Source organism: Anopheles ziemanni, chromosome 2 (genome assembly GCF_943734765.1).
Source record: "Anopheles ziemanni chromosome 2, idAnoZiCoDA_A2_x.2, whole genome shotgun sequence".
NCBI lineage: Eukaryota > Metazoa > Arthropoda > Insecta > Diptera > Culicidae > Anopheles > Anopheles ziemanni.
Genome location: NC_080705.1, coordinates 56,547,620 through 56,571,695, shown reverse-complemented (window position 1 = coordinate 56,571,695; position 24,076 = coordinate 56,547,620). Strand labels below are relative to the sequence as shown.

Genomic DNA, 24,076 nt, shown 5'->3' with positions numbered 1-24,076 from the left:
TTGCTTTCTTAGTGGTAAGGTTTTCGTAAAAGTTTCTCTGTCCGATCCGTTTCACGTTGGCCGCCAACGTTGTGGTATATCTCTCTATCGTGCCTTTGAATTTCCCTGCAGGTATTGTGACGAAATGGACAAACGGTTTGAAACTGTGCGACCGACCGCGAATGGGCAATCTTTTTCCAGAAGAGCCTAAAGAAGGAAAGAGCACTTTGACTAGCCTGCACAGTGACAAGATTTTTGTGATCACTTGGGCCTCGATGTTTTTTTATGCTTTCGCGGTTTTGTTTTCCTAAATGTAGTCAATTTCAACTTGTAAAAAAGTTTGCATTACATTGGCTCAAACAATCCCTTGGTTAATAATATTAATATATGTTTAAAACTATTTTGTTCTTTTTGTACTAATTCAATATAAAAATATTAAATTGTTTTTTGGCCAGGTGTAAATATAAAAATAGGTAGTAATTATATCAGGCAAAACTCAATTTACCCCAATAAATTCAACGTATGAAATAAACCTCTCTGGTCAAGTTTATGGGCTTCATAAGATATTGATTCACAACTTCGTTTGCCATTGTGTGAACGGGATTTTTAAACAAGCTTAAAAATACTGCAATTGATAGTAGACGTGACTTTAAGAAAGATTATATAACTAGCATCACATAATCGTCCGCAAATTAAGCGGATGGCAAGGGCAGATAACTCGGTGATAAACCGAATCACCAAACCCAGCTTGGATTCTTATTTTGCCTGCAACGATCTCCTCTGTTCACTCATAAGCGCTGGTAGTGCAAAGGTTTTCAGTGAGTTTTCTTTGGTGACTTCCGATGTGGCAACGTTACGATACAAATTACCATCGCTTAGACCTTACTGATTGGGAAAACTACTCCAGTTTATGGCGCAGTTATTGAAAGTTTGTTGATAAACGTCATACTGTAAAAAAAAACACCGGAACCCGAGCGGGCGCCTTTTTCCGGCCGTGCGATATCCTCCCCATGTAAGGGAACGAGATGTCGCTCTGTTGTGGCTCGACGTCAATTGCTGACACACTTCCGGCGCGCCGTTTGATTTCAGACAGGTCGTGTATGTGGATTGCAGCAGAGCGAAGAGAAGGGAAAGATATGATATCGTGGACGGGTGTTAAGACGAGAGGAACATGTTTACTCTGCACGCTTATCAGCACGATTAATCATTTGATCAATCAGCGAAACCGAACAGACGACTCGCGACGGCGGAAGCAGAGGGGGCGAAGAGGTACGAACTCGCCTGACGGCGAATGGAAGGCATGGAGTATTTTTTTTCTATGTTGCTCCAATTTCAGTGGACCCTGAACACCCCAAGGGAAGAGCAGATATGCATGAATGAAGCGATGAATGAATCCCCTCTGCCCCAATCTGGCAGGGATCGTCATGGTGGGAGCGTGGGACAAGTGGTAAATAAATAAACAATTGTTAAATGGTAAACACATGTGCGAGTCTTTACTCGCTTGAAGTACACACTGAATCCTGACACTGACCATATGTGAACTGTTAGCTTGCGAAAAAACAAGATTTAGCTAGAGGTCAAAGAGGAGCGAGTGTAACTAAAGTATTTTAATCATGCGTTGTTTTAAAGGCCCTTGTGGTCACGCTTTGGACAATGTTTTTCGAAGAAAACGCTTTAGAAAAGATAAAAATCATACGTACTTAATTAACCCCTCTCATACAGCAGTTGACAACGCTCGAATAATGTTTTGTCTATTTGAACAAGAATTAGTGCAAGTGCATTGTAAGTGCATTGTAAAATTATTCTGTTACGTGGTTACGTCCTCGTACTTTATTTTATTTTTTTGTAGAACTTCCAATGCTTCCGATTGAAGGCTTAATATATTTCATTTTAAAATTGCTGAATTCTCAAATCACACCAAAACATCATGCAATCGTGTAATTAAGGTGCTATACTATTTGTTTGTTTTTGTAGGTCCATCGGACATTATTTGTAAACAAGAACACAAAGTTATGAACTTTACGTCACGAATAGTTGGGATATATTGAAAGAAAATTAGACTATAAAAAAGTGCGATTATACGATTGATTAATTGGAAATTTATTTCCATCCAATGATGTTATGATTTTTATTTTCTTTTTTATGCTAAGCACGCAAATTTATTTTAAACCCAACCACACACCACTTAAAAAAATCCTTCCTCTGGATCAAATCGAATGGGAAACAGAGTCATTTGGTTTCATAGAAACCGTTTACCGGTCTAAAATTGTCTTCATTTTACCTATCCCCCCCCCTCTCCCCCTCCCTCTCCCCCACCACTTGCACTTGCACTTTCCAGCCAACAGCAACAACGCTCTCCGCGGCGATTAGGGTGGGGAACACTGGCTTGTGTAGCGTGGTGTTGGTGCACGCCCCGGAGGGTTTGGGTTTATGAATGAACACTGGCCACACCAATTGAGCCAGCCCAATCCATTGATGATGCTCGCGCGGTCCGGCCGAGGCCGCAGTGTAGTGTGTTTATTTTCTTTATCTATTAAATTATTTATTCACGTTCACTCACACACACACAAACACACACGCACACACAAACACACACACATGCACATACTCGGCTGTACGCACCCTTTTCACCGAAAAGGGAAGGTGGGCTTTCCCGAAGGGATTGTACTACGATTGTGGCTGAGATTGATTGGTGTCATTGGATGATGCATGGGATGGACCCCGCGGGAGGCGGGCGACTCGACTGGAGACTTTCCTTTTTTCCCGGTGAACAAAAATGGCAAAATAAAATCAAACACTGCACCCGCCAGCCGGATGAGGGAGTGCCCGTTGTGCAGCGGCATGAAAGTTGAAAGACGACATTAAGTCACTTGCAGTGCAGTCATGCGGACCGAACAGGTACATCGATAATAGTTACATAAACCGGAGATCGCTGCCAGAGGGTATGCGAAGCATAGGATGGTTACGACGACTCACGGCAGCAGCTTATGCGTGTTGATGAGATTTTTCCCAAACAAGGAAGTGGCTTTCAAAAATTCCCGAACATTGTAACATAGAGCTCTGCTGACCTAGTTTCGACGCCAGAAATTGCGAAAAAAGGAATTCTGATTTCCGATCGTTGCCTTCTTATACCCTTCGCTACCTGTCGTGGGCGAAGACTTACGCCGGCAGGGAGTACGCTTAATTACCCCATCGGCGCAACCGAAAGTCGAAAATGTATGCCATCCATCTCCTGCACCGGGACCTTCTCTGAGACGAGCAACTTGCCCACCTTGAATGTATGAATGAACAAACTTTATGACTCTATTTGCTTCCCGATAACGAACGTACGACTCGGAGTACAGCTTCAATACCCAAGGGACTTGGGTGCGGAGAGGTGCTCCTCCCTATCCCTATCGGTTAGGGTTTTTTTTGGGAAGTTGCTTTGGTTACGTTTGCCATCCGAATGTGCCTGTGTGAGCTACTTCCGATCCGTGCGACAACCGGACGTGACTCTTCCTCGACGTCCTCCTGATCGGCGTCGAGTTTTCCAGATAGGGCCTTTTTTGTTAGCGTTGTTTCTTGTGCCATCGATTGTCCGTATCTTCGATGTTCGTGCTTCTCTGTCTCTCTCCTATCGATGTACTTTCTCTGCAGTGCCCACCCTCGACGCCCCTCTTTCGCACCATTCGACCCATTAGTTACCGTGCTAAACATGCTACGAGTGCCCTTATCGTCAGTATTAGCCTTTTTGTAGGGTTTGTTTGTTTGTCATTTTCTGTTTATTTGTTTTTTGCTTGTCTCCGCGCTCTCTCTGTCTCTCTCTCTCTTTCTTTCTCTCTTTCTTTCTCTCTCTCTCTCTCTCTCTCTCTCTCTCTCTCTCTCTCTCTCTTTCTCTCTCTCTCTTTACCTCTAGTTTTAGCTACGTCTCTATTCCGTCGGACTACTGATATGGACATGTCCAACCGGTGGTGCAAACGCGACGCCATCGAGGTTGGTGTGCTGAAGACAGGCATGACCAAAGCCACTTGAGGGCAACAACGACGGCAACGACGACGATGATGACGACCTACATCCGGTGTAGATGTTGTCAATGTTGCCCTGTCCGGCAACACAGCGATAGCGGAAGCAAGGAAAATGAATGGAAAAACTGGCCAGCACATCCAACCCCCCTCCCGCCAGGGTTTGGTCAGTATGGCGGTGCCGTACCGTGACACGCGGACCACTGGATCCGCGATCGCGCGAAATTGCGACAACAGATTTCTGTGTTGTTGCTGCTGCTGAACCACAACGCGGCCGATGACAAATGCAAGGAGCTGTCCGTCGCCACCAGTAACTAAAATAGCAACATAAACATCTTGACCTACTCGTCTCGTGGTGGCGCAGTCGGTATCGCACACATTGACGACCCAACGGCTTGTCTGCCAATTTTAGGGCTTTCGTGGAAAACGTTTGGTTGATGGTGATAGTACTTTTTTTTCTCCAATTTACATGAACTTATGGTTGCAAGCTATAGCGTAAACAACCTTCTAGAGATGTTACGTGGTAGATATCGGTAGTGTACATTTGACGTTCCTTTTTTGGTACTGTTTAATTTGCTTAATTTAAAAAAATATATTATAACTTTTTATGTTTCTATACCTGCACTCTGTCTATTTATATCTCCCTTGCGTATAATGGTTTAGCAAATCTTTGTATTTCGGTTAGTCACAGTGCGCTTAACTCTTCCTATCACTATTTCCTTTGCTTTCTTAAGTAGGTGCAATAGATCGGTGGAAAGGCAATTGAAGAGGGATTAAACAACGAACATAAGAAAACCTACCACTTAGGATAGGGAGTAAGAATTATGTATGGTAATAAACAAAATAAAATGTATTAATTAACAAAAACATAAAAATAAACTGAAAAACCCAGATGTCTCAAATTCGGACCAAGTATAGACCAGAGAAAGCTACTGCTGTTTCGAGAACGAACTCACGGGCGTGTTAGAATGAACCCGATCGGACACAGAGTTTGTGGCTGCGATTGTGGCACAACTTACCATTGTTGGTCGGCGTCGGTGAGGAGATCGTGGGGCTGAGCAGGGTCTGTGAGCCGGTATTGAAGAGGGTCTCTACGCTGGACTGCTGCTGGAATAGGCTTTCCTGCATGGCGGTTATGCGCGGATCCTCCCACGTGGTCGTCCTTGTGTTGTGACTGCGAACGAAAGAAAGCGAGGAGAAACGTCAGACATTAGTGTTAGTTGGTAGGAATAGAACGCAAAGCGTTGTATATGCGCACACGTGGTATCGTGGCCACCCTCTCTTGACTGTAAGCACTCATCATCTCCCTGGTAACAGACTATTTGTAAACACACTCGTGTTTCCCTCCACGGAGGACCACAACAAACCCGAAGCGGAGACTTGTTGACATGGACCTGGTATATGGAGCGATTTGTCTAGAATTTGGTTTGAGGCAGGGCACGCTGGTAGGCCCCGGGACGGGTGGTGGCGCCCGCCGATGATACTTGGGTTTTTCCCGAAACAAGGTCAACCGGTAACGAGGGGCCGGCTCATGCGATAGGAATGCAGAATGCGCCGTACTGCAGCCCGGTTTGAACAGGTGTTTTACCTCGTGCGTCTACAGTTCTGCTGGACATGGAAAAATGGCCCTGGAGAACTGGCTCGAATCAATATTGTTACCACGTTCTTTGATCATCAGCGGGTGGGGGATACACTTTTCATTCTTTAACCCGTGTACTCAAGTGTTGATTGCAAAATAATTCTTCGAATGAATCTCTTTTGTTAGAGAATGCATAGTTTTCATACCATTGCCTATCGTTTGAACTAGTATAAGAAGGAAATACAGGTCTTAGGAGATATAGTTTGACGTGCTACTACCGTTTTTATTTTAACTCATTTTCATTTTTTCTAAATTTTAAAGCGAACTCGATGATCAATATTTAAATGTAAAATGTAACAAATGCGGCATTCAAGATCAAAGGGATTGATTGTTTACATTTATATATGGTATGAATAGTCTTTTCTTAGGATATGGACGATACACGCCACAAGTATGTTAAAAGAATCAGTTAAAACTCCGGTAATAGAAAATGTTTTTATGTGTAATTTTTTAAATTAAAACGAAATTTTTAATAACAAAGCAATTATGTTTAATTTTCACCATTATTAGTTACCACTAAGCTTTTGATGTACATTTTGTAAAGTAAAATATAAGATCATTAGCCCACCAATCAGTTCCTCCAAAACGACAAGCAGAGCCCCAAACATAGTTTCGGCTGGGTTGGCCGCTAGTGTTTTCGCTACTAACCAATCTCCAGTCTATGTTGCCATGCGGACTGCAAACCAGGTGGTTTTGGCTGCGGTACTAAAAGTTTGGCTCTCGTTTGATGCATCATTGGAGCAATGGTTGTTTATATGATGTCTGAAGCTCCAAAACTGGCAGATACCTCTACATCCGTTTGGGTCAACCAATGCTTCGGAGAGTCGAAAGTAATACGTTCGTTCCGGAACCTTTCTTTTAAGTAGTGTAGTAGGTGTTATAAGTGTAGAAGGTGTAATAATCAGGCTAGTTTTAGTTTATTTTTCGTGCATTACACGTTGTCCTGAAATAAATAGCTTTTTGGCTCCAAACATCTTAGTACATATCGACCTTCGATCAACTTCTATATGAGTCGTCAGGTTTTCCTACGCGTCTACGCCGAAACTCCTCCCAGAACTCCCTGCTACAGATTTTCAGCCTACGCCCTTCCACCCTAATGTACTCCAAAGTTGTTGATGTTGCATAGTTGTTTTCCCGCCGCATGGACTCGCCTCGAATCGGAAGCGGTGAAAATGCGTGAAATGGCGGCTTATTTTTAGACGCCAAGTCGCAAGGAAAGCTAAAAGAAAAACATAAACTCCACCACGCTCGTTTTTGGGATGTTCGTGCTGAATCGAAATCAAAACGCAGTCCCGGTTGCAGAACCGACGTCCACCACCACTACCAGCTAGCAAGCGGGTTGCTTGCGCACCAATACCTGGCTCCACCGTGGCTTGCTTTTCCTGCGGCAGCCATGTTTATTTCCTTGCTTCGGGGAGTGTTTGCTCACTTCTTTCAGAAGCGTTCGTTTTTGTTTGTCACTTTTATCGCAGTTGTTATTACTGCCCGATCGTGATACAATTTTCTTTCCCCCTTTTCCACACACATACCCCCGCGCCGTTCCGCGCGGGGCGTGTTCTATCGTCGAGATCGCGCTTTATTGATCGTACGCAGCTTAAGCTCCCAATTCCCTTTGGTCCCAGTGCGGTTGTGTAGCTTGTCGAGGCCATCGGCTTGGGAGGTACAGCTCGAAGGAGCGGTAATGAAGGTAATTTGTTTATTTTCTGTGTTCATTTATTATTATTTCAACGGCGTCCTTCGGGTACGGTTTAGATGACTTCCGTTTGCATTTACTGTTTGCAATCTTTGTTTTGCGTGTTATTTTTTTTTCACTTGTTCACGGTGTGTTTGTGAGTATATACTATCGGTTTGTTTCGCAAAAAAGGGCTGATGGCAATGGATTTCACCCCACAATCGCTAGAACTAGATGTGCTAGGAGTAGTGCCTGGTTTTCTCATATTTTTATCACCCAACTCTCCGTCCTTGAGCTGGCGACACGCACCGCCAACATCTGGCCCGCCCTCCCAACCGTACCCCGTGCATTTCCGTGCCGCATGTCGTGCAGGATCGTTAATCAAACGGCTGGACGTGGACGCTTTCCGTCGAGCGTGCACACGTGTGCCCTCCCGTGATCAAAAAATTACGTCAGGCTCTTGTCGATCTTGTGCCCTATGGCAGGAGTAGTCCCACCGCTCGGTGGGAAGAGAGGATCGCTTCTACCTTGCAAGGCCATAATCATCCTCCCTCATACCGGCTGCTTGACACCACGATAGTGGTGTTACAATGGAGAAAACACACTCTATTCCTAGCCTACCTCGCAGCCATATCGTTGCAACGTGCCAAAGTGATCCACTTCTCGCACGGTGAAGTGCAATCCGGAGGTCCATCGAAGGCACGCTCAATCGGTGGCAAGTACGTGCCTGGTCGGTGGTCCTCACACGGAAAGGCCGACGACGCTGCGTCACTGAGGTGCTACCAGAGCCGATGACGGTCTGCGCCGGCGCCACGAACGCCTCCGATAAAATGTGGTCCCTTGTCGCGGAAGGACGTGCCGATAAAGGTTGGAGTAGCACCACGGGAAGTGGTACCCAACTACTCCAAACGCCGCGCGAGCGGTAGGCATCAGATGAGCCGCTGTTGTTTAGCCAACTGTCCATCGGTTGCTATATTTTGTTATCCAGTCGAGTAGATGATAGTCCCTGCAAGGCAAATGCGTTTTCTACTGGTTTTAATTTAAAGTTGTTTACATGACCACATTAATGACCTCGTGTAGAGAATTGCGCTTTTTAGCGTCGGCCGAAACGATCACGATCGTGTTTTTATTGCCAAGAGAACACAGACATTAGAAAACCGTACCGTGCTGAGTGCATTTTACGACCGGAGTGCGGCAAGGAAACAACTGAATTGTTGTACTCCCGGGGAACTGCACATGTCCGTGGTCCAAGGAAACAGCGTATGCAGCTTCGAAGAATCCAAAAACCAATCAGTCTAACTAGCACGCCAAACAACAATTACATGTTGAAATACAATCCGTTCGGAATCGTACTATTGATATCGAACCTACTCATTATGCGTCGAGTGCATCTTGAAAATAAATTAGCTCCAACATTGATCACTCACTCTCTCTCTCTCTCTCTCTCTCTCTCTCTCTCTCTCTCTCTTTTGGATCGGATCGCTATCGGACTTTCTGATGGACAGGTATCAACAGGCGGCGGCGTAATGTTCACCATCCTAATGAAGTTAATTGATCGCGGCAAACGAATGTAATTGGATTTCCCGCTTCTTTTCTTATTAGTCACGCATTATATTTTTTCCATCAAGTGGACCGTTATCTCTGTTTATCTGACCAATGCTGGCCTTCCTATGGTGGCTCCAGGGTGGTTGCATCGGCTTCATCAAGGCTCTCCACCTAAGGTGGATCATGTTATGATACATATATTTATTTCGTGTTAGTTTTTGTTTTGCTGTCCTATTATTTTTCACTAATGAGGTTTGATATGTAAGCCACTCACCACCACCACCCGCCCATTGCTAAGGGCTCTCGCAAGCCTCGCGTTTGCCTTTTGAAGGTTGCCAGCCAGGGAAACGGAGATGTGATGGAAATGTACAGTGACCGGCAGGAAAAAGTGCCCACTTCGAATTTTGTTGATTTTCACTCAATATTTTTTTCTCAATCAAACTAAATATTCTGCAAGTATTTTTCGTATATTGATTTACATATTTCATATAAGATCCACTAATGAGTAAGCGAAAAAAAACATATTTTGATTTTGAGAAAAAAATAATAAAAAAAAGTATCTAAAAAAACAGTGACAAGAAAAAGTGCCCACTTCAGTTATTCATTATTATACATAAAAATAAGAAATAATAAATCCATTTTGATATTTTATGTGTTCTCTTTTAGCTTTTAGAACCTGCTGAAGGCGTTTTGGCATACTTTCTACTAGGATTTTTAGTTTTTGGAGATTTTATTCTTCTCATGCGCGCATTAGAGCTTCAAAATTGTCGTTTTTATTCGATACATCAGTTTTGTCCACCCTGGCATCGAGAATTGCCCACAAATTATTAATCTCCGCGCTCTGAGGCGGCCATTTCAACAGTTTTGTCCGACAAGACGTCGAACTTGGCCCCGCCGGGCTGCGTCAAACTTGCCCCCGCCGGGAGAACGAACTTCTCTTCAAGGCCCTTCAGGATCAGTGAAATCTCCGAGTGAGTGATTTTGTTGCAGGATGTTTATGTTTATGTTGTAATCTGCAGTCTTAACACCGTTAATGTTCCCAAGGCGCCCCACTCCACTGGACGAAAAACAACCCCAGACCACCATATTGCCTCCTTCATGGCATATTGTGCCCTGGATGTGGCGAACCTGCAGCATTGCCTCCTTCGATCTGCACTGTATACGTTCATGCCATCTTCGATTAAAACGTTCAAATTTTGATTCGTTAGACCACAGAACCGTTTTCCAGTACTCTAGAGGCAAAGCAGCATGTTCCTCAGCGAGCTTAAGACGCTTGGCCTTATAGGCCTTGCTGATATAAGGGCGCCGCCTATCAAATCTGCTCTTTAACTCGTATGCAACAAGCCGGCGACGGATAATTCTTTCAAAAGCTGATGGCTGAAGTATTTCCATGATCTCCCTGACAGTTACTTTTGCATTTTTCTTGACCTCACGAATGATCTTAGCGTCCATGCGCGCATCTGTTTTGAGCTTGTCTCCTCTACGAGGGCGATCCTCCACCGATCGGTGCGTTTAAAATGTAACTATGAATTTTCCTACCGCTGCGTTGTGGATTTCGTGCTTTGAATAAGTTACTTTAATGTAGATAAGTGCCATAAAACATATTTTATGCTATTTAATTTCTTGTAACACTCAAATTAATGAGATACCTAAACCTAATATAAACAAATTGTATATTTACAACCAAACATGAATTAAAAACGTGATCATACGTGTATAAATGTCAGAAATAGTGCTAACAAACCTAAAAAATATTAAAACGCAATAAATTGGTTAGCCCTCAATGCAAAACTTTATGCAAAACTCGAAATTTCAAAGTGGGCACTTTTTCATGTCACTGTTTTTTTAGATACTTTTTTTATTATTTTTTTCTCAAAATCAAAATATGTTTGTTTTTGGTTACTCATTAGTGGATCTTATATGAAATATGTAAATCAATATACGAAAAATACTTGCAGAATATTTAGTTTGATTGAGAAAAAAATATTGAGCGAAAATCAACAAAATTCTAAGTGGGCACTTTTTCCTGCCGGTCACTGTATATTATAAATCAATTAACGGCCCCGGCACGCACTTTTATTGGCGTGAATGTGTGCGCGCCACCGGATCCTCGATCGATCAAAAGCGATCGAGCGTCGGCGAACGGAGCCGATAGCGGGAACGTAAAGGAAACGCCCTTTAATGCACCGCGCCCGTGAGTAGTTGGCGTGTATCGGAGTGTAGGATGTTCCCCCCCCCCCCCCCCTCCCCCGCGTCCCGATCGTATCAAAACAAGTGAGCGAGGGGTAGGAACACTGTTGGTGAAATTTCCCATTAACGCTCTAACGACAATCAACACAAACCGTGCGCTGAAATGACATAGAAAAACGTAAAAAAAGAAACACAAAATAGTTAACCCTGTTTTTATGGGAAACATTTTAAACGATCTGCATGGCACCGGGATTCATTTTCCATTTCAGTTTTCGTTTAGTTATCCAATGTTGTTGGCAATCGCGAATTTTTTGTTAGTTTTGATATCGTTGTAATTGCCCACGCTGCTTCTATGTTTAGCCCCTTTCCGCTCCCTCCCCCCCACCAAACGATGTTGTTCCGATCGCTGATGGCAAACTGATGAAGATGGAGGCAGTTTCTATTTTTCACGTGATGATCCGATTAGTCCGATCATCATGTTCCAGACATTACACTTTCCCTCCGGAACGTGCATCTTTTTTCTTGTATGGGTGGGTGTTTTTGTAGCATTAGCGCACCGACCGTGACACCGACATTGTAGCAGGTGCCATAATAAGGGGTTTTCATGCCCCATTGAGTGCAACTAGCCGGCAGAGCTGTACACCTATGTCTAACTCTATGCGAAATTGTCCGTCTACATCTTACGCCAAGTTTCTAAACCGTTTTTGATTGACACCTTGAGATAAACAGAGAAGTAGAAAAGAAATGAACTGAAGAAACAACACCGCACCGAAAGAGGTTATTAAGCATCCAGCTTAATCCGGCCAGTTCTGGAACGTGCTGTTTACCCGGTCGGATTGCTCGTCACAAAGCCAGCCAGCGGCGTCGTGTGGACGCAGTTGCCGTCTCGAAATTCGCCCGCTTTTCACTGGCGCCTCCGCACGCCTCGGCCTCGGAACCCCTGGCGGACAAACCGGGCCTCGATACAGAAGTTCATCCCGAGAATAGAACGCGTGGGCGGCGGTTTTGTTGACAGACGGCGAAATTAAACGCTGCCAACAAATTGGCTTCGAGAACGGGAAGAGCAATGGCCATTAGGGCGAGCTCCACGGGACACGGCACGAAGGGAAGAGGAGAAAACCCACCCTTTCCGTATCGGAGACGTTCGTATTAAACTCGGTGCTTTAAAGGAGGATCCCTGTGTATCACCCGGATACACTGTGGGTGACAAATTATATTGCGTTTTCACTACATATGAAAGATTGAAGTTCTCCAGTTTTTCTGGAAGAGAAAACAAGCGGAAAATGCGATCTGATCGCACCTGAAAAATGACGCTTTATCTCGGTTTGCCTTTGTGCGTCGGGTGCCTACGACCGAGCGGATCACAGATCCAATTGATGTGTGCATATGTTTCTGTGTGTGTGTGTGTGTGTGTGTGTACCTGTACGTGTTTACACGAAAACAGCCCCCCAATCCCATGGCCGCATCCTTCCCAACGTCTCACGTCCGGTTCGATCAGATCAGCGCAGCACGCGAGTGTGCGAACCGCTTTTCCTAGTAGCTTGATTCAGTTTTAGATTTTCTCAACGAAACTCCAAAAATAGCAACACAGCCCGCCACCGCACTGCTTCCATGGGCCGCCCTCTACCGAGTGTCGTAGCAACCGTGCAAAGCCGCGTCCGCGAGTCTCGGTGGGCAAAAAAAAGGTTGGCAGCCGTCGGCAAGCGGCGGAAAAGCCAGAAAAGAAAAACACCGTGAAAATACGCACAGTAAATCAACGACCACGTCACGGCTCTCTCTCTCTCTCTCTCTCTCTCTCTCCTCTGACCTGCGGAGGGTGGTGCGGTGTCGCGGCAAGGTTCGTTATCTTTTTTGCCCAGAGATTGGTGCACGCTGGTGAGTGATGCCAGTTGTTGCCGAGATGGGTCGTTTGGAAAACACCAACTCCGTAGCGTAGTATTGGATGATTTTACTGGCAATAATTGTGTTTAGTGGATTAAGCCTAACACTCAAAAGCGAAGCAAGTTTCTTTGGGGTATCCTGCTACGTGACGGTATCTATGGACCCAATCTAGAACCTTTCCTAGTATTGACATCGGGTAGAACTTGTTTTATCGGGAGGGTAGAAACCCCTATCCCACTTCAATTCCTTCCTAATTTGAGTCAAACTAAAAATTAAAACCTTGCAGAAACATTGAATCTCTCGAGGTTCCCAAACTCGAGCAGGTCAATAATTCACATTCCAGATTTTTCCGTCTACAAACGGCATGATACTCCACAACTAATCCAATGATTATAGAGCCCTGTTGCCAAAGCTACCAATTGGAGGCGTTTATGATTCTTGACCTACCAATAAATATGACCCGGCTCCCAGGTACAAGGATCAGAGACGCCAAGTATGTCGAACTCATGTGGACACGTGGACACGCGGTCCGTGGGATAATTTATCGTCGAGGTTTCTGCAAGCCGATTGCAACTCACCGCGCACCAGCTGGAGCTAATGAATCAGAAGTTTCTAACCAAGCCGCCAACAGCGGGCTGGTAGGTTCGAACTCCGAGACCGCCGCGGTTGGATTATGTTTTTTTTTCCTGCGCGCACAACTGCGAGATGCTGATGTTGTTGTTGCGCAAATCTCTTAACTGGAAGAGACACCTCTCGTCCGTTCCCGCACTAGACACACTGACATATACACACACACACCCACACAAACGGTAGTTGGAGTGGGCCAGTGCGGCTTGGTGGACCGAAAAATTGCCAGTAAAGTTGCCTCATGTTGCACACATGGTTTTGAACGCGTGAGACGCGGACAGATAAATAAATACATAAGAGGCGTGTGGAAGTGGAAAGAAAAACGCACGAATTGAGGAAACAGCTATGTTTATGGATACATGTCCTGCTCCTTGGAGCCGTTGGCTTGAAGCGCACGCTCCCCGTGGCACAGTTGTGCATAATCACACCGCACGTCAGTGTTTGGCTCGCCGGTCGCGGCACCGAACAGCGTCGTTACAATAATTATTGCAAAACCAATAAACCGCTGGACAAGTTTTTCTTGCTTTCCCGCAGTTGTATTGCTCTGCCAATGCATATACCCCGACCTTGCGAGCGTGCCAACACACTCTTGGGGGGGAAGGGTGATGGAGGGGGCTGCTATAATGCTAACGGCAACAAACGGCGGGAAGTTGTCCGATAGAGATACAGCTGTGGCACAAAACTGCACAGGCGAACCAGAAAGGAGAGCCCGCGCGACCATTTGCGCACTACGTTGCCGCAGTGTGGGATTGTTCTGGTGGAGCGTATAAAAGGTACCGAGAGGCCACATAAGGTGGCTAAGATCCCCGGTGCTAAGAGTCTCCCTGCACAGTGGGAAGAAAGGTAGAACAAAAAAATTGGACGTTTCAAATTTTTGAAGAATTTCTCAACAAGATGGATTGTTTTTCGCCAAAACTGGTTCCAAAGCATGAAACAGTAAATTTTCCATGCTCTTCGACAAACTAAATACAATCGAGGTATTTGTTCTTCTATGAAATGTTTTTTGATCTTCTGCAGAGTGTTTAAAAAATAAACCTTCTCATTCTGTAATAAATTAATATTCAAAAATTTATATTTTCTAACAGGTTGTAGTAATTTGCTGGATTTCTTAAGAATTTATCAGGTATGCCATGATTTCCTTGAGGCTATAAATAACTGCAAAATGCATTGGTTTGTGAGAAGTCTATGAGGCCAATGCAGTGGTCTATGACCAAGACAATTCATTAGTTTATGAGTAATTTTGCTATTCTGTTTGCAATATGGCTCAAATAAGTCACAGTCAAAATATATTCAGTCATTTCCAAGTACCACCACCACTATAGGAACACGATACTACAACTATAGGAAACATACCACCATTATAGGAAAAACTGGATAGGAAGAAAATAACACTTTTTTCGTGTATTTTGTATGGTTTACGACAAAAATAGATATTTTTCAGAAGAAAAGGGGTGTTTCGATCATAAATATGTAAAATATTATGATCTTAACACGTATAAATTATACCATATTGTTAGTTACGTGACTAACTGTGCCACTATTGGTACCGTTACCCTAGTATAAAAAAAATTAGTACTAACAGTCAAGTGACGTAACACAAAAAAAAAAAAAATTAACGCGATGCTTACAGAAGCAACACAATCGAATACAGTTCAAATCGAATAAGCCACAAGTATTTCCAAATGGCGTTACATACAAAATAAAAATGACACTTTTTCAACTTTGACATATCACAGCTATAACATTGAGCTATGTATAGAATTGATACTAAGGCTTTTTCTCGGTCAATCATCTGACTGATTTAAGCTTGTTACCGTTAACATACAAACACTTGGATTTTTTTTCGAAATGTCCGCCTCTTATCCCACCGTGAGCCAGTGGCTGCTGGATGCCTTCGCTATCGCACGATCGTTCCGTGGCAGGGCTTCAGGGAGCCGGAGCCATTGCGAAACCGAGCTGTAAACGCTGCTGGCAAAAGCCGGCAACGAGTTGGTGGCGTGTATTTCCCTTTTTTCTTGTTTCTTGTCACAGTCCCAAAGACCCCTGACTCGACGTCGAAGCCTAGTGTGACGCTCCGTAGCGGTTGGCAAAAAAGGTGTCCTCCGTAGGTAGTACCATTCGCGTTCAGCTGTGCGAATAATTAGAAATGCATCGTGTCTAACACAGCGATGCGCATTTTTAATGAATTCATTTATAACAAGCAGCCGGATAATGTCTGCATCTTAACCGAAGGTTGGATTAATTATGGATATTTGATTTGACTCCGCTACAAGTTAGATGAAACCAGGTCGTTCGATAAGTCTGTGCAGAAAACAGGAAAACAGCACCACAAATCCTTCTGTGTGCTCTATGAATGAACTCACAAAAAGTCAATTGTAGTATTACCTGAAGGGACAAGTTATACACCTGATGAAAGAATAACGATGCCGCCCTCCTTTCATTGATCGACTAGAACTGCAACATTCATCACAAGCAGTATCTTGGGATTCCTTTTCAAGATGGGAAAAACGCCAAGAAAATGTCAATGAATGAGCGTCCGGTCCGATTCCGAGAACACTAAAGACAAGAAAATCATCGCCGAAGCCTAGTGGTGTTGATCAACAGTTCACAGTTTCTCAAGTGCCATGCCTCGGCAGGAGCGGGAAAGTTTCTGAAAGACAGGCGAATAATTTATATCACAAACAATGGCCATAGTCCTTTGCGTCCTCAAATAAAGGATGTTCTGCCCAACCGCTCGTCGGCGATTCATTGAAACGGGTTTGGCGCGCCATCGTTTAACGTTACTCAAGTAGAGACAAACAAGCGGTACTGAGGTCGGCTGCAGCGAGTCCAAAAGGTAAAACGATTTTGAACAATCAGACCAATAGACGATCCTTCTCGGAGACGCCGAAACAGACGCCTTCGAAGCCGCCACCACCTGAAGGAACCTTTTCTTTCATCCTCTATGCCCAGCCGTCCTTTAGAAACCCCAGGACTGGCTGTGTATGTCATCAATCCTACGACATGCAAGATGCGACCGCTCTCCCGTTCTACCGTGCTTTCGCTTTCTGATTTCTATTAAGATTCTGGGAAAACCATGAAATAAGAAATCCCGGTACGATTGAGCGAATGAGCTTTTGAGCTGTTTCGTAACGGCTCCGGGAAGAAAACGAGAGATTCAATCCCAAGGCAATTTGAATGCCTACAAAATGAAACGCCACCTTCATCGAGCTGCGAGGTTTTTGTTTTCAGCCAACATGTACCGCTTGAAGAAAGAAACATACGGAAAGAAACACGTCCGACGATCAATTTCTGTGTGTCGTGAGCATTTAGTCCTCGGGAGCGCCGCTCCAGGAACTGTGTTGGGATGCGTGGGAACACTTCCAGGAACCAGCTCTCATCGGGCACAGGTACGCGTCAGCGCCCCAGTAGGTTCTCAGGTAAGGTCTTCCGCTGGGTTTTGGAGAGTTTCATTCCTTCCTTGCTTCAGGGTCATCCGGTGGTCCCATCGGAGTTTCCCGGTTTCGACGGAAGGATTAGTATGCGCACAATTGGAAAGAACCTGCCCCGAGCTAACGATCGTCGCCGACAACTTTATGGTTCTTGCATGGGCGCAGAAAACTGTCGCTTGCAAACTCATCAACTGCATTATGGCAAGAGTGCGTCTGGCGTTACCACTACCACCACCACCAGCACCACGGCCACCATCGTCATCAACACCGCCACCTTTGGCTCAGACACTGGTGTTTGCGGTCGTTTGCGGCCCGTACGGAGCGAACTTGCCGTTCGGGACTTGGTAAGTAGTCCCGGGCTATAATTGGAATGTCCATGATCTCCATCAAGCCTGTCCCGTTTACGTACGTACCAGCGCAGGCACCAGACGGGCAGCAGCAGCAGCGCCATTTCGCCGGATCACTGCGCTCTAGGTTGAGGTTTTCCATTTACGACTAGGCTGCTGGGTAGCATTTGAAGTGTTTTGTTTTTGCCAAAAGGGTGCGGGTGCGATTACTTCGTGGTTGGGCGAGCAGTTTGCGGCCAATGGGGCTGGGCAAAAGACTGACCACTTGAGAAGTTGGTGTCCACTAGCGACATCTATCGTAAACTTCATCCGTGAAGCTGCACCAGGGGCAGTTGAAGAAAACCCTGCTCCATACGATCACCGAAGGTTAGGACTTTGTGTTTTGGACTTTCCCAAACCTAAAGGGATAGATGAAAATGCGTCCGAGAAAAGGAACGTCTGAGAGAGAGACCAGATCAGAAGCCGAGCTAGTGGCGAGGAAGAAGCTGTGAAGTTAAAAGACGTTACTTGGCGAACGTGCGGCAAAACAAGCGGACTACAGACCAGCGCGCTTGGTTGGATCGAAGCAGAAGAGTCTGGCAATGTGTGTTTAAAAATAATTCATACACCCATCGGGACGACCGACCGTGCACACTCCCCACGGCCGCACTGGCGGCTGGTTTGACGTGGTGCAGAAAAGAAGAACCAGAAGTTAAATACGACCAAACCGAGTGTGTATCTGCACGCCGCCGCCGGCTGACGATGAAGATCGTCACGATCATCAACATGATCATCGTCGCTGCGGACAACGACGATGGCGACGACGTCGACGACGTCGACGACGTTTTCCTTTTGACCGGCATATCGTCCTCCATCGGGAACGCTCACTCTTCTACTCCTTCGAAGGTTAATGATGTGGTTGAGAGTCGAACTGAGAACGGCTGGTACAACCGGTGAGGTATCGAGGAAGGGAACAAAAATCGAAAAACAGAGTCGGACGTCATCACTGGCGGGTCCAAAACGATCGAGCGCACGCGATCGTTCATCTTTGTTTTTTGCATGTTTTCATAGCGCCACAGCCGATGATGCCTCACGGTTGGTTGGTTGAAACTCCGACAACTAATGTTTCAACTCGGATCTTCAAGCGATTGAGATTTACAGTGAGAAGTACACTCTGTTCCTATGATGGTGGATTATACTGAAGATAGTTCTTTTAATAGGATCAACGCTCATAACACGTAAAGCGCAAAGCGTAAACTTTGTATACGTTTTCTCACTTTGATTACAGCTCTTTATATCAGTTTAACAGGATTGAATCGTAGCTACAAACCAATTGTCGATTTGAAAAAAAAACATCGATAAATGGAATGTTAATGTTGTTTATATCAAAATATGTAAATCGCAAAACCTGGATTAGAAATTCATAGTCATAGTGAAAGAAATGTTAAACGAATTAACTGAAATTAAAAGTATATTTCGCACGGATACGTCGGATATAAGTTCAAAACTTCTATGTGTTTGAGAGACGAATTAAAAACACTAATATTATAAATCGTTTTTGGAGCAGAAAAGGCGGTGTTAAAATGGAGAGGCTACTACTACTCAGCACTACTAACACTCTCCAAACGCAAACTGGTCGACGGGAGGAGCCGTACGGAGTGCTCTCTTTACCTCACCTCGGATCTTTCGCAGTCAGGACGACCACTCCCGACCGCCCTTCCCCTCTCCCCACGGACGTGAGATCGGCGTGTCGAAATCGGCGAAGGCGCCAGCCAGCGCCAGTTGAATGACAAATCGTAAATAAAAATAAAAGTCAAGCCAGCCAAGCGCGACCAACGGTGGACGTTTGCCATGCGCCGCTCTCGATCCGACGGTTACCGGCGGTCGTCGGCTAGATCTAATGGTCACTGGCGGTGGACACGGACACAGGCAGAAAGTGGATGTTTGATTTTTTTTTATTTTGTTGTTAATTCTGAGCTCGCGGGGTGCTTGTAGTGGGTGAACGAAAGACAAAGCACAGACGACGCAACGCGCGATACCGACAAGCGTTAGCGGGCGAGGGACTCGAGAGACGCCGCCGCCGGATCGGGTGATCCAATCTTCACTGGGCCGGTCTACACACAGGGACGAGGTACGAGCATGTGTCTTGGGTGTTTGTGTACATTAGCTTTCTTCTGGTCCAATCGACGAGATCCGACGGGCGGAGGGATACCCGGCGGAGCCGGTTGTTTTAATGCGTTCCCGCTCGTACTGCGTCTGGCGTTGTGGCGTTGACCAACACTCACTTCGCTGCGACACTCCGCGCTGCGACTGGGCTATTTGCCAAATCGAAAACGACACACCTTCGGCCGCCAGTCCACCTGGCCTACCTACCTTCCCGTCGAGACGCCATAGTGCCGAGGGCAGGGACGGTTCGTCCACATGAAGCTCTACCGCATCAAACTCTGCCGCCCGAGAGATGGTCGTGCCGCGAAAAACGCGCAATATGCGACAGACGAGTTGACTAATGATAGGACGGAACGAACCTACTTTAAGGGGTGCGCGTGGGGCCCGCGGGTGGACACACCGTTCTGGCGGGAGAAAGAAGGAAGCTGTCGGCCGTCTTGTCAGAAATAGAAATCTAATTTTTCGCCAACGGCCAACCAGCGCTGCGCTACCGGACCGAGCAATATTTGACAGGTAGCGATCCGTTCGCGCATTAGAAGGATAAGAGTTCGTCCGCGAGCGGCTACTGTTTCGGTTTTGAGGCACGATCGCGTAAATTATATCGAACAACATATTCTGGCGTGCGGATGATTACTTCCGTCCTCGTTGTCGGAACTGGTTCTCGCGAACATGGCGGAACGGTCACCAACAGCTTCCATCAGGATCCACGTGCCGGTACCGGATGTAACTCCCAAGATCATGCAATCGGAGCTCAGAAGAAAAAGATTGTCGGACCGCCGAAAAGAGGGTAGACGAAAGGGGAGGGTCCCAGAACCACTTATCAATCCACGAAATAGCGGTCATTTTTCAGCACCAACTTTATCCTCCCGGCGCCGTCACGGATGACCCCCGGTGCGGGTGGAAGATCTTGCGACTTACGAGGAGCTCGCGCCGGCTGTCGATAAATCTCTTCCGGGGCGCACCGGGTAGGCTCGGTGACGAGCTGACAAGAGCATCAGCAGTAGAAACCGTGGACGTACGCCTCGGTCGGACACTTTCCGCCCTGAGATCGTACCCAAATCTTGATTGAGATGGGCGATCATATTTCAAGTGGCACCGAATTCCGCTGCCAAACAACGTTAAACAACAACAGCCGCGTGCAACCCGGGGCAGAGATGGGCCGCGACCTGACGTTGGGTGGGTGGAATGGGTGGTGCAACAACAAAATAACAGCAATAATAATAATAGCAATATTAACAACAATAATAAAACCGATGCCCCTCTTCAACCGGTTCCGATGCACGGAACACACACTGAACGATCGTAATGAACATTCAAAAAACACAGCACAAAATGCCACCTCAACAAACCATAAATACGTTGTGCGGCGTTGTGCACACACATACACACACAGAGGCTTTGGATGAAACCCGCGCCATCGGTCACGCATCATATGGGACGGGAGGGCACAGGTCGGAGTCGGGGTGAACGGGGGAGGTTGGAAACTGACCGGATGAAAGTTAAATTTAATTGGAATTGCTCTTGAAACGCGCCGTGAAAGCTACCATAAATCTGACAACGGGACCTCACCTTGGCGGATGATCCTTTGCCAAAACTGGGACTGGGCCTGGTTGAGGGAAGGAATGGGTGACACGGGGGTACCGTTCTGCCTGCCCCTTTAAAACACCGAGATGTTAATGGTGAGGTCGTTCTTTCGCAGCGGTATCTTCCTGGTTGATGATGTTATGCTCTTGGGTCTGCCGTTCATTTCGGGTTTATTCTAAGTGCGGTCCCAACTCCCAACGCTTAGAACGAGTTTTGAGTGAGACGGAAGAAACGTGACTGTTGTTTAGATAATTTGGGGAAAATCGCACAGCAGCGGATTGATGTTCTGTTTTGGACATCGCTTTTATATCGCACGAAATGACAAACGACGCGAACCAGGCTCTACGTCATTGATCATTGACGTCATAATCAAAATCTCCAAGAAATGTATAAAGCATCACGATCGCTACTGTTTATAAATACTTTAACGCAGTTTCTCCTGTGAAAATCATTTAATCCTCAAACTGATCCTTTGAGATTAGAAACGGTTATGCACAGTAGACTGTATAGCGAATTTACCCCTAATAAGAGTACAGATATACATAAGCAATATCTCTGCGATCGGTCTGCGATCATCGGCGAAAGAACATATACAGAATTCAAACAGTATAGATCCAAACGGCCCATATAAGGAAGGCCCTTAGCAGTAAACGCTCCAACGCAACCCGTGTGTGTAAACATCTCGAAAGCGAGTCAATACATCTCATCAGAAAGCGGCGCCGCTTCGGTGGGTTTGGTATTGCTCAAACTTCCGGTCTCAGTCTCATTCGGCCCCATAAGACTTAGCAACACATGCAGAACAGATTTCGGCAGATTAATTCGTACAAAACGGAGGAAAAAACTAAAACATTGGAAAACGGTTGTGCGTGCGACACATAGAGTGGGTGCCAGCTCACACGCCAGAGAGGGGCCATCGCATCAAGAGTAGAGGACTATAGAAAGGGCAATATAGTCATAACCGACAACGTTGGCAGACTAGCTCGACAGACATTTTGGATAAAAAGCAATCGCACATCAAGAACAAATGAAATGACCAGAGGAACATCTACTCTTGGTGCAGATGGATCCCCACAAACTTTCGGTTCCACTTTGGATAACCTCGTTCCGGAGGTGCTTAAATTTCCAACTTCCAGTTTCTGGATTGAGTTTCGGTAGATGACTTAATCAAGCAATGGAAAAATATGTTAGGATCACGGACTTATTTGTTTAATTTTAGAGAGTCCCCCTGTCGGCAATACCAAACACAGCATCCACCCACAACGTAGATGTGTGAGTTTGTGCGTGTGTGGTGCTGGATTTCCTGGGACGGGGGAGGTAGAGTGAGAGCATGCGGTCGGTGATGGGAAAGAGAACGCCTTCGCGATTAATATCGTTCACTCCCGGCGCAAACTATCGACGGGGGTCCGTACGCAATCGCGGCGCCAGCGGGGTACTGAATAGGCCGGCCAGTAGTTAGTTCAGGAGCTGGAAGACGAAGACGAAAAACCTCTCGCGGTGGATTTGCGGCCAGACAGGACGTTATTCTAGTGCGCAGTAATGTACGGTCGAGCGCACGACCTATATCTTGAACTCTTGGATGGACTAGAAGTTCGATACCTGCGATCCGTGAGACTGCTTACGCTCGTCCGTAGCGTTCACACAGCTACTTTACCCCAGACATCGCATGCCGTGAGTTAGGCCAGCAAAATCGAAAGAGAAGAAGTGTCCGTTCCACACGTAATACCAGTGTTAAGAGCTTGACTTTAGTGCCACTAACCCTGTGCGGCTCGGTGTGCTAGAGACCTAAGAGCAGCGAACCGAAGTGCTGCAAAGGGAGGATGGAGAGGGGGTTAAGAGTCTGCGATTTGATTTATTTTCATTCGACACCGTGCCCGCCTCGGCGGCTGTCTCTCGGTTTGGCAAAGGGGAGCGCTTAGATGATTCATAGCGGCTACAGAACCTCGGTTGGGCGTGCGTGCGCCTACGATTGCTGCCAAAATTTTGACGATCACCCAAGAGAAGCGTCCACCGTCGGCCGGACCAACGTTCGCTAAACCTTTGCCTCGTCCCTCGTCCCTCCCGCGCATAAGCGTAGGCTGCTTGTGTTCGGAGGTTGAACATCCGCTGTCAATAACGATCGGGTTCAACCGAAACCGAGATGCAGCTGATGGGCAGCTGCGACACGGAATGCGCAGGAAACAATCAGCAAGGGAGTGGAGCGGTGAAGAAAGGGGCTTCCGAATCTTCGGTGCGCCAAATGCCAAAAGTTGAACCCTGCCTGTTGTTAGTAGGGGTTTTCATTTTGCCGGGACCCCGGGTCTGCGACCGACTTCACTCTGACCTGGCGTTTGGTAGGACGCACGTTCGCCAGCACTGTCGGACACTTGGCCGTATTGAAATGGCGTACCGAGAGTGTGTTTCGCAAAGTCACGACCCGACCCCCTATTCTTAGGAACAATGTTTTTGGACAACTGCTCGGCAGCGGTCATCGGCATCATTACATGGTAGCGGTCCATTTTTAGTCATTGCAGTAAAGAGTTGAACGGCTATGCCAGGACAGCCCAGGACAGCCGCAAGGGGAGATGGGAGGGGATAGCCCAGGGGGAACGCAAACCGAATCGTCGGAAATCGGAAGTTGCGTTGACTCATAATGGCGCTTCCGAAAGCTTGTCCCGCGAGTTGAGAGGCTTTGACGTCACGTGCACGGTGGTGTTCCATGGCAGTCGGTTCGCTCGGCAGATTTCTTCTCCCATCGTCTGCGTGGGTGTTTGTGTGTGTTTTTGCGTTATCTCCTCCGGTGAAGCTGCGACCGTGCGCGACAAAGTAAGCGTTGCGTCATTGCGCAGCCTGCGGCGTTGCGTTGTAGCTGCTGCGCATTGCGTGATCGTGCGTGTTTACAAATAATCGAACGTGATCGCGTACACGCATGAGTGTGTGAGGGAACATTGGGTGTTACCGTGCGCGTGGCCGCGGCTTCCGTGCGTCCTGTTATGTTGGGCCCTATGTTTTGGGTCGGCTTTATTCTGTACTGTTCCACTGCAACCGATTGCGCTAAT

The 24,076-nt window shown here is 46.4% G+C and overlaps 1 protein-coding gene across 1 annotated transcript in view; it reads right to left on the bottom strand.

The window, feature by feature from the left end:
* LOC131281309 (transcriptional coactivator yorkie) overlaps window positions 1-24,076 on the bottom strand; it is a 37,651-nt gene that overhangs the window by 3,372 nt on the left and 10,203 nt on the right. The window contains exon 2 of the mRNA XM_058310590.1: window positions 5,000-5,154. Within this exon, the coding sequence (XP_058166573.1) occupies window positions 5,000-5,154 (155 nt within the window). The remainder of the gene's footprint in view (window positions 1-4,999; window positions 5,155-24,076) is intronic.